This window comes from Centruroides sculpturatus, unplaced genomic scaffold (genome assembly GCF_000671375.1).
Source record: "Centruroides sculpturatus isolate CEXI.00-Female unplaced genomic scaffold, Cexi_2.0 scaffold653, whole genome shotgun sequence".
Classification (NCBI taxonomy): domain Eukaryota; kingdom Metazoa; phylum Arthropoda; class Arachnida; order Scorpiones; family Buthidae; genus Centruroides; species Centruroides sculpturatus.
Window position 1 is genome coordinate 281,654 of NW_019384874.1, and position 11,200 is coordinate 292,853.

General features: G+C 33.4%; 1 protein-coding gene across 1 annotated transcript in view; it reads right to left on the minus strand.

The window, feature by feature from the left end:
* LOC111630924 (type 2 phosphatidylinositol 4,5-bisphosphate 4-phosphatase-like) overlaps window positions 1-9,113 on the minus strand; it is a 59,769-nt gene extending 50,656 nt beyond the window's left edge. Inside the window, exons 1-2 of the mRNA XM_023375083.1 lie at window positions 9,020-9,113; window positions 8,837-8,942 (exon numbers count right to left, since the gene is read on the minus strand). Coding sequence (XP_023230851.1) covers window positions 8,837-8,930 — 94 coding nt within the window. The 5' untranslated portion in view covers window positions 8,931-8,942; window positions 9,020-9,113. The remainder of the gene's footprint in view (window positions 1-8,836; window positions 8,943-9,019) is intronic.
* Window positions 9,114-11,200: the final 2,087 nt, after the last annotated feature.

Here is an 11,200-nt window from a genome sequence, read left to right on the forward strand (position 1 = left end):
GAACAATATTACATTTTCTTTAAAAAATATAAATGAGGTTATTGATTAAGTCACAAATAAAATAAAACATAAATTTAAAAAGTAAAAATATACTAAAAAAATGTACAATTAAGAATAAAAGTAAATAAAACAAAATCATTTGAAGTGCTGCGATGACGTCATGTTTTGCACTGTTACGATTTCTGCTGCCCTTCATTTCTAAGGGGATTATCAAATAGCAATCTCCACGCATAGGATAGTGATTCACAGTCTGTGCTGTTAATGAAAATTTAAATATTTCCAATATTTTCACTATTCTTAGTTTGTGTTCTTCATATACTTGTTTTATAAGTTGGCTGTGCTGAAATCTGCTGACACCCAAGGTTCGTTCAGCTGAGTATTGAACAAGAGTGGTTTTTAAATTATTTTTGTTGATATTTTATTTATGCTCATTGATTCTGCATGTTAATGATCTATTAGTCGAGCCAATGTATTTTAAATGTCTATCAAATCTAACATCATATATAGGAACAGAGTATGAGTACACCCCAGGGGCTTTATTTGGGTCAACGTAATCCCTTGCCATTACTTAGTAATCTGTATACCATTGTTCCCCATTTGTATGCTATACGAGCTCTTGTATATTTAGCAATTAATGTATATACAATTTTTAGCCAAGGGGTGTCCAACCCACAGTCCGCAATACAATCCACTGCACCCTAAATTTTTTTAGGTATATTTTCATTTATTTTGGTAAAGTATGTCATAAAACTTATTCTCATTTCACTAGATACACTTCATAATGACGTAATTGGTGTTAAAAAACTGTTTTATCTAGAGAACTGTTATGCATGTGAGGTCAGTACATACTGTTGTAAACAATTCTTTTTGTGCATTAAAAACATCAAAACTGCTGAAAAAAAATAGATTGAGTGATTTCCATTTAACTAACATTCTTAGAATTAAGACTAGTATCACAAAAGAGATATTGACATTATTATAAAAGGAAGGCAATGTCAAAAATTGCATTGAATTTGTTTTTATTTTGTGTGAGTATGATTTCTTTTTTACTGTCAATAATATATATATTATAAAAAATACTGTATGTTATTAAAATTTGATGTTCACATTTTGAACTTTTTAAAAACATATATTTATATAAAGTACCTTTGTGGCCTGCTGAATATATCTTAATTTCTAATTTGGCCTTTAGGAAAAAACATTTGGATAACCCTGTTTTAGCCTATTATCATAATCTAACATTATGTGTTTACTTGTCTACTAATCTAACATTATGTGTTTACATGATTGCACCCCTATGCTTTTGTTCAGATTGCATGCTATGTTGCAAATATAAGTTTTTTTACCATATCTGTGTTTGATTGCAAAATTTTCCATGCGTTTTAGCTCTTAAGGTAGAAACCTGATAGAATTTGAAAATGACCTTCTTTTCATAGAGGATCCTGACCTACTAACTGAAGTCAATAAAAGGGTTGCTGCTTTGCAAGAAGAGGTTTCTCATGCTCCTCATAAGAAATATGTCAAAAAAATTCAATAGATACTTCAATTTCAAAGGAACAAGAATACCTCCAATATGAAGTGTCCAATAGTATGTTTGGACAACATTAAACCTCTGAAAGAACTAAAACAAGCTCTAAAATACAGCCTGATGTTTACACCAACGTCATCCTCTTTACACCCTGACAAAATCGTGCCAAACACTGAAAACCTACTAATGAGAGTTCACAATAATCACAAAGAATTCTTCAGGTGGAATAAGATTTTCAACATAAAGAGTAACAAAATATGCACAAGTGGTCAAGCAGTTTTAAGGAGCATCAATGACAGTCGAAACTGGCAATAACCAGATAACACTAATTAAGGCAGACAAAAGCAGAGCGGTCATCTTACTGGAGACAGCTTCATATGTAGCAGGTCTTGAAGCTTACATCAAATCAAATGAATGCCAATGGGTCAATGATGATTATGCACAGAAGTTGCAGAGAAAAATCACAAACTTTACACATACAAAGCTAGCCAAAATATTACATCTGAAACACTATTATTCATGCCCGACACCCTGTGGATTTTTGCTTTTGCTAAGATACACAAACAGGCCAAAAAAATTAGGCCGATCATAGATAAAGTGAGATCTCCAACTTTTGCCGTCAAGAAACATATACCTAAAATATTTTCAGAGCATCTTAAAGACTATAAATACTTAATCAAACACCTGTGAGAAGTGTTGGCCCAGTTGCATGAGATCAGTTTTACAGATGAACACATTACAGTTCTAGATTTCATTTCCATGTATCCGTCCGTGTATTAGATTGGAGCTGTTGTTTTGTGCCTTACGAGATATTTTATTTCAAATTATTCCTGAATCACAATTGTACCACCACCAAATTTTAGATTTGAGTCATACACTATGCTACACATTCTTCTTTACATTTAACAAACATACTTACCTTCAAAAATGAGGCATCCCTATGGGAAGCCTCCTATCAGGGGACCTATGCAAACTAGTAATAAGGTGACTGGAATCCAAAAAAATGCCAGGAAATTTTGCCATAAATTGTTCTTTACATCCAGTAAGTTGATGACATCCTAATTATTTGGAAGTCGAAACCAAATGTAAACAGACTTTTACCGGCGTTTAAAAACCACCCATACAGATTGACTTTAAAGCTAGACCAGATTAGCAGCCTAGAGACCCATTTCCTAGACATTAATTAATATAAGTTTCAAGAACAAGCTGGTGAACACAAATGTCTACTACAAGCCTGGCTATATACCACTTTACATACCAGCTATCTCTAACGACCTGGATACTTATAAATTAGCCACATTCAGAGGTTTAGTAAACACACTGTTCCAGCATTAATGACAAAAACCTAGAGTTGGAACTTTTTGCAGTTCATAGCCAAAAGTATTTGCCTGATGTGATTCAGTGTTAGGAAGAATATATGGAGGAGGAGAAACAGTGGATAAGGTTAATGACTATGAGGGACAACTTTGATGAATTTTCCAATGCCAAATTTGAATTAAATTTGAAGAACAATCCAGATGTGAAACCAGATGTGAAAGTTCAACTTCAATTGAACTTCCTTTCCAAGCTCTTATAAGATACACTCCATTGGTTTCAGTTGATGTTGAGTGGAATTTCTCCAAATACAAGGATCTCCTGAGCTCAAAGTGCCAGTGACTTACTTTCAAAAACAAAAATGTGCTTAATCCAGTATAACAAGTTAGTTAAAACTCAGTTAATGTTATGTTTACCTCCGAAATATGTATACTTTATGATATTTGCTATATTGTTGAATAAAGAATGTTCATGTAACTAGTTTAGACCTGAATAAATGCATTTCATCAACACCTTTACTTGCACCTTTTTGTATATTTTTTTCAGAACCTTTTCCTCCCTTTTCCAAGCATAATTTTGCACCTTGATAACTTTTCTCTATTTATAACATATATCATAATTGTGATGGGAGAAGTCCACAATGCAATGTTTTCTGCTCTCAAGATGGGACTTTCTATGAGTTACAAACTAAGGACATCAAATTGTCCACTTTTGTGAGAATGAACCATTTACACAACATAAAAACATTAAAATCACCAGTAAAGAATTTTAATATACTTAATTTTCAGACAAGCATTTTCAATCTATTAATAAGATCATATTCTCTTTAACATTCCAAAATTGGAACGTGATAAAGAACAATGATGTATAAAGTTCACCAACCTTACATAGGCCTTGCACATAAGTGAGAACACCCATTACTAACATTTTTGGTCTACACCTAATACCTCCTACAGGTAGATTTTTCCAAAATTGAATCTTTCTGGTACTGGTATTCTGTTAATAGATTGAAATGTGTAGAAGACACTGTCGTGTTGAAATTCAAACATTTTCTTTTTAAATTTTTCTTAAACAACCAATGGGGTGTCTATTCACAGCCTATGCATTTTTTATATCAGCAGATAGCATCATATGTTTGTGCAAAATTACATACAGACAAAAACCTGATGCACTCAAACCATTACAAAATGAGAAAGACCTAGTGAATGTAGAGAGCACCAGGAGTCTGTAAAATTCTGCATAATGATAACAGATTTGACAGACACCTCAAATACATTGGGTCTATGAAGAGGTCTCTCAAGCCTTCTTGGACATAAAACTGATATAGAAAAAACTGCCACCTTGTCTATATAATTCCAAAGCTACAAAAAATATATCATACAAATCAGCTCAGAAATTTAGATGTGCTAGAGGTATTTAAGACATCTCCAAGGCCTATCCATCAATTTTAAGAAAGAAAAAGATCTCAAGAGCATGGCAGGCTATAGTTGACTCAGCATTATAATAGACTGTGAATAGACACATCCCATTGAATATTTAAGAAAAATTTAAAAAGAAAACAGTGTTCAAATTCAAACAGGGCAGAGAGTCTTTTAAACATTCCAGTCTAGAATGCCAGTACCAGAAGGATTCAATTTTGGAAAAAATCTACCTTAAGGACTTAGGTTTAGACCAAAAACATTAGTAATAGTTTTGTCACTTATGTGCAAGGACTACATAAGAATGATAAACTTTATACTAATTAATAACTTGTTACAGATGATTCATTTATTAGAATAATGATGTATTACAAAAAGAATAGAAAACATTCAAAGCAAATAAATATAAACCTTATTGTGAGAAAAATACAATTTAAAAGTAATCACTTAAATCACAAGAGAAATAATGTACACTCAAATAAGATTGATAACTAACAGCTGTCAATTATAGATAACATGTTACTTTAGTACTGAATGTGAGTAATAAAGAACAATGACATATTAAAAAAAGGAAAGGAGAGAAAAGCATTCTAAACATAATGTATAAAAATGATATACCTTAGAAGCACATAATTTAAAAATTATCTTTTAAAGTACAAGAGAAATAGTGTACATCCAAATAATAAACAATAGCTGTCAATTAGCAGTAATACAGTGCTAATTCTGGGTTATTATAAAAGGATTGCTGGATATATGTGTTCTTTCTTCTTTGAAGTTAGCACACCATCCTTTCATTTCAGATTTAAAAATTTCAAGAGCTTCAAGGGCCCTAATGTGTTCTATTCTTATAGGCTTTTCTGATGAGGGTGGCATTTTCAAAATTAGCATGTACATTGTTATCAGAAGCATACATGACCTGGGCAGTAGTGGACTTCCTGTTATCTATCTCATACCTGTGTTTGGCTAATCTCTTACAGTGACTGCTTGGTTGACCCTAAGAATTCAAGAACTTTATGGAATCTGTCATCCTTTGTAGGAACAGTAATCTCCTACAATCTGTATACCCCAGTAATCTATATTTACTGACTTCATCTTTCAATTTACTCTGCAGTGGCTGCAGAGTAAATTGTAAATCATAAGATTATGTTTGTATGCTGACTTGACCCTCTCTATTTGCTGCTATTTCATTGTATAAGGTGTTCACATCTTGGTCATAATCAAATATGATGTATTTGAGGTCATGGGTGTGCCTTTGATTATCTTTACCTGACACATCATCATTAGAGTTGGTACTATCAATGTTCCTGTCAGTGTAGACTAAAAATGAAGCCTTTTCTGCAACTGCAAATTTTAGCAATGTACTCTAGACATTTAAGTTCTATTAATGTGTCAGTGAAATAAGTACAATGAATAAACACTCTACTTATAAGGGTTCTGAATGCAACTAGTTTGTAAATAAATGGGTTGCCTGAGTTTTCCAGGATAAATAATGATGTGTGACTTGGTTTGTAGATATGTTAGTGTCACAGCCATTGTGAAATTGAATGTTAAAATCTGAAACATGACACACTGTATTGCTTAACTGATATATATAGTTGGTATTTCCAATGTTCCTGTTGGTATAAGCATGGGCTAGAGGCACTAGACCATATGGCCACCTTGGGACCACAGAACATTGCAAGGGAGTCAGAGCAAATTTTAGGGGGCTACAGTTAAAATAAAGTATTAAAATTATATGAAAACAAACTTCAGTAAGTAAATTATTAGAGAAATGTATGTAAGTTATTAAAAATGGGTTTAAATAAATTATAGAAATAAATTTGATAAGGGAATTTTGAATCTAAAATGTTTTATTTGTTATCAGACAATACACACATTTCTTATAAAGAAAGACATGTTGAATCTTGCACATATACAGAAAGCATATCAATTATTATTTTTTCCCCTCACGAAAGTTTACTATTAAAATATATTGCCTATATATTTTAATGTATAGTCCTGTTGCATATAGATGTATTGGGTACATATACAATAAAACATCTGAAATTAGCATAAAATTGAATGTGGAGCTAAACTTAAGTATTTAGAAAAATAACAATTATATACAGAAATACCAGATGTATGGTACACATTTTAAATCCAAAGGTTAAAAGTTATGCAATTTAACATTAAGAATGTCGTCTGTTATGCAAAATCTTTGAAAACAAGTTATGAAAAATATTAAAGCCAAACAATCTCTAATAAATCAGGCTATTTTACCACTATTAATACTACTATAAAAGCCATTGTCTATGTGTATGAATTCCTTATAACTCCTGCAATTTTTGTTCAATCCAGATGAAATTTTGGTTATATTAGTTTTACATTCTAATAGATAGTGTAGGCTACTTATGTTGTGGAAATATTAGCTATAGAATAAATGTTTTATCAATTTTGCATCGGTGATTGCACTTATGTTGCAGTGACATCAGCAACCTCATTTAGTTCATGCTTGATGAGAGAATTTCCCTTAAGTTGCATTTTTAAATATTTTGATAAATGGCATATTTTAAACTTACTTCATTAAATTTAAATTTTAAAAATATAGTGACCATGTGACGTTCTATTATCAAAATCAGAAGTAATGATCTACCAAGCCCATTATTTAGAAAGTGTTATCACTCATCTAATTAATGTATGTGCAATTCATCTTTGTTTTATCAATATGGAATTAAAAATACTTGCTATTTTGTCAAAAAAATGGCCATGAGAAAGCATAAGAGTAAAATTGGTCAGGTAAATTCTAGATCTAGAAGAATGGCCACAAAGTCCGACTTGAGCAACATTGAATAAGAATGGCTTAGTCAAGGGCTGCAGAAACAGCATCACAATGTCAAGCTCAACTTGAAGCTCTTCTCAATTCTTCAATCTCTCATAAAAAATATTCTCATGCTTGACAGGAGAATTTCTAGTATACATACAATACTTGGATATGTTTATATACAAAAAAATATTAAGCTCAAAAAGGGAGAAAAGGTGAAAGAAAATCAAGAAACACTGCACTAAACTACAGGTAAAGCCTTTTCTCTAACTGAGAGTCATCACGGCTTATTCATAGTCTAGCCCACACCAACCAAGAAGTACCAACTACAGTAATCACATTAACAACCACAAGAAATTCAGAAGATCATAGAATAACCTTCCTTAACTGTCAACTAGCAATTCTGTTTCATTAAAATTAATTTTACACATCAAAATTAAAAAGAAGAAACAAAACATTAAAGCATTAAAATTTAGTTTGTTCCCTTTTGAACTAATCTTATTTTCAAAGCTGCACTTAACAATCTGCCACAATCATCACAGTTCAAAATTTAAAAGACAACATTGAACTAAACCAAAATTCCATTTTAAATTTACTCCGTTAGTTTCACCAAAAACCATTTATGATTTAAGCACAAATTTGGATCACTCCATTCCACCTCAATCTTCATCTTCGGGCAACCACCACCCATCCAAAAGGATTTGAGCAAGAACGAATCCAAAGCAACAATTTACATCCGGATCATCAGTTTGGTCTACTGGTACATTTGATCAGCAATACAATTCGAACGCAAAACATACCATAGTCCCGACAACATCGGCTCAATTCAAGCTCCAAAGGAGACGGTCAAGATCTCATCGGAGCCGTAAAGCATACCCGTAGAAGTAAAAAAGTCAAAGGAACCATACCTGTACAAGCAACCTTGGCGAGTTACAGCCCCCCAAAACTGGGTCACGTGAGGTTGCAAGTTGCGTCACTCTGTCAAGACTATTGCGTTCAACTATTTAGCCCAGGCAACTAGAGTAGCCCACTCGACCATTCGTGCACCTAATTCTTGCACCCATAAGATTGGCTACAATCTTAATCTTCGCTATTGTTACATTTTGCCCGAGCAACGCCAGGCTCATTTGTAAGTTATTGTAAGTACAGTACTTGACATTGCATAGTTTTAGGGAAACGTGGGACTGGCCCCCACCCCCGGTACCAAGGTGCGAGCAACAGTGAGCACCGAGGTACACGACGACACGGTGCGGGGAGAACAGGCAGTATACCGATACGTTAAAAACTGACCTACCCGCCATAAGTGCAATTTTACATAAATTATAAATCATACAGCAGAAATGTTAACAACAATCTTCCAATCAATACAGAGTACAGAAAAATGTGTAACTGTTTCGTAATCAATAAGGATTTAACGGACGCTTTTCAATTGTATTAACACTTTGCTAAAAAAAATGATTGAATCCATCATAGTGCAGTAACAGTTAAGTAGATGCTTCCAAAGCAATTAACTGTAGATATATTTTAAACGAATTTCGTTGTAGGTGTAAAACGTAGAAAGGTATTTCGGTCGTGTTCGAAATTATTAAATTAATGAGAAAACGCATTAGAAAGGTAATTAAATGATAAATGGATTGGAGAAAGTATACGTCAAAAGCGCATAGCAACAACCCCTTCCGTTGGCCGAGCCTTAAAAAGCCGAGACATTTCCATACGACGTTGCGACAACGAAGTTAGGAAAACCTCGGTCTATTTTATCCACAAATTTATAATTACCTTGTCCGTAATTAATTGTCGAGGGACAATTCTGAGAGGAAAGCAGGGGCGATCGTTCGTCCATCCCAGTCGACGCCATCTTGTCCATCGACATCGATCGGTACAGCTGTTTAAAGACATACTTGAAAAATTCAAATTTAAATGTTATTTAATTACTCGAAATTTCGATTTTATTAATATTACAAATAAAGTAAAAACTATTATTTTTATCTCCTGTGTCTCGAATGATATCAAATAAAACAAACTATGTTCGTTTACATTTCGATGCTTCCGTCCAATGATTGCATCGATCTAGTTGCCGGATGTCATGGTTTTCCAACCAATTAGAATATAGAGGGTTTCGAAGTCGCGTGTCACGTGTTAAAACGCACGTTAGCTTTGCCTTTTTCGACATAGTATTTGACTTATATAACTACAGAGGTTATTTTACGTAATGGTTTATCACATCGAGTGCCTACTCCAACACATTTTCAGAAATTCTTTATTCCTCTACTGTACACAATTTAAAGAATTTTTAAAATGTGTTAGAGTGGGCACTCGATGTGATAAACCCTTACGTAAAATAACCTCTGTAGTTATATAAATCAAATACTATAATATAACAAACATTAAAACGAAAACCATATAAAGACTTTGGTTATTTCAGCCTACCAATGTCGTGTTTATCGCGATACTCGGATGGTAAGAAATGGCACAAATTCAATGGTCAAGTAGATAAGAATTGAAAATATACTGTATCTTAAATTTTTTCAGATATAACATTTTCTAATGTTAATTCTAAGAAACTGTACTATTCACAGCCGAGTATCAAACTGTAATCTGCCAACGAATCAATCTGTTGCCAAAATTTTTTTAAAATTTGGCAACAGATTGTATAAACCATGCGGGAAGTGCTCGTAAATATTGCGTTTATATAAAAATTGGGTTCAAATTTGAAAAAATTGTAGACCTATAAATTCCCATTGTAGTCACTTATCTATTTGTCCTTCCTTAATCTCGAGAAAGGAGTTAGATAGACGAAAGCCGAGGCCAGATGTGAAAAGCTTAGGGCAGATGACCCAGATTAACTATATACGGTTTAGAACCGTTACTTTGATTCAAAATTTTCCCCCAAAAGGAGTTAGATATATAACAGGCACGACTCTATGGCTAACAGGAAAAGTAAGATATACAGGGGCAAAACAGTACGCAAGTGCTGTGTGCTACCTGTCCAGTAATGGAGCATCAATTTCTCGCTATATTATTGTCGCAGCAACTCGGTGAATATAATATATATTTTTCATAATTATGTCCTTTTTTTGTAACAATTTAGTTAATTATTTTGTTAACTTTTTGCCGATACGTGTAATTCAGAAAATTCAATATAAATAAAACTTAATTACTTTATGGAAATCCAATCGATATTTTGGGATAGGATTTACGACATGATCTAAGTTACAAGTATTTGAATGTGATTGCCAAGTTTCGTAGCAATTGGTCGAACGTCCTAGAAGTGTATAGAGAACAAACGTAGCCGAAAAGACGAAACACAAAATGTCGTTAGAGATTGGAATTAGCGGATGAACGTTTGCAATCGACTTTGACGGCGACTTAATTACAGTTCTCGACGAGACGTGTCAAGATTATCACGTGATGCGCATTCGTTCGCCTACTCGTTCACTTTCCGAGTTTGTACCACGTGACGCACTTTCGACATGTTGGACCCACGTCAGTCTATTCGCATAACAAAAAACAAAATTAGGATTTTTTCATTCTTTAAGGCGCCACATTTTTGGGGAATTATCTATTCATTTCCATTGTTTTAATATGTGACCATCGGTTAACTTTCGCCATATAATTTCTCTTCCCATCGCCTTAAACTAAAATTCCGATTTAGGAAAATCAAAATTTTCCCAGAAAATCGATTTTAAGACTCTCGGAATCTTAAATTAACCGATAAAATGCAGATTGATGTGAAGAGGAAGAAAATGAGGGGGAAAAAAACAGATTGAGGAATTAAACCTGGACTCCATATTACCTGAAACAGAAACTCATAAACAGAACTGAAACATATAGTTTTCGTTTCAGTTATGTTTTCGTTTTGAGTCGACGCCACTAGAAATGCGCCATCTGTTGATCAGTTCTGTAATTGTCGTAGAGTCAAACACGGACGACGCTACGGATTTTGCCACGATTTCTCTGCATTTATTAACAATGAAATTGTTAATAATCTTTGAATTACAGTAGAGCATCGATTTTCCGAAAGTCAATCATCCGAAAGAATTCCAGTCGGCAAATTAAAATTTTCGCCAGTGCTGTGGCGCTTCAATCTTTGGCTATGTCTTGGGCTACTCAAATATTTTACGTTTTTGATACTAAATTAAC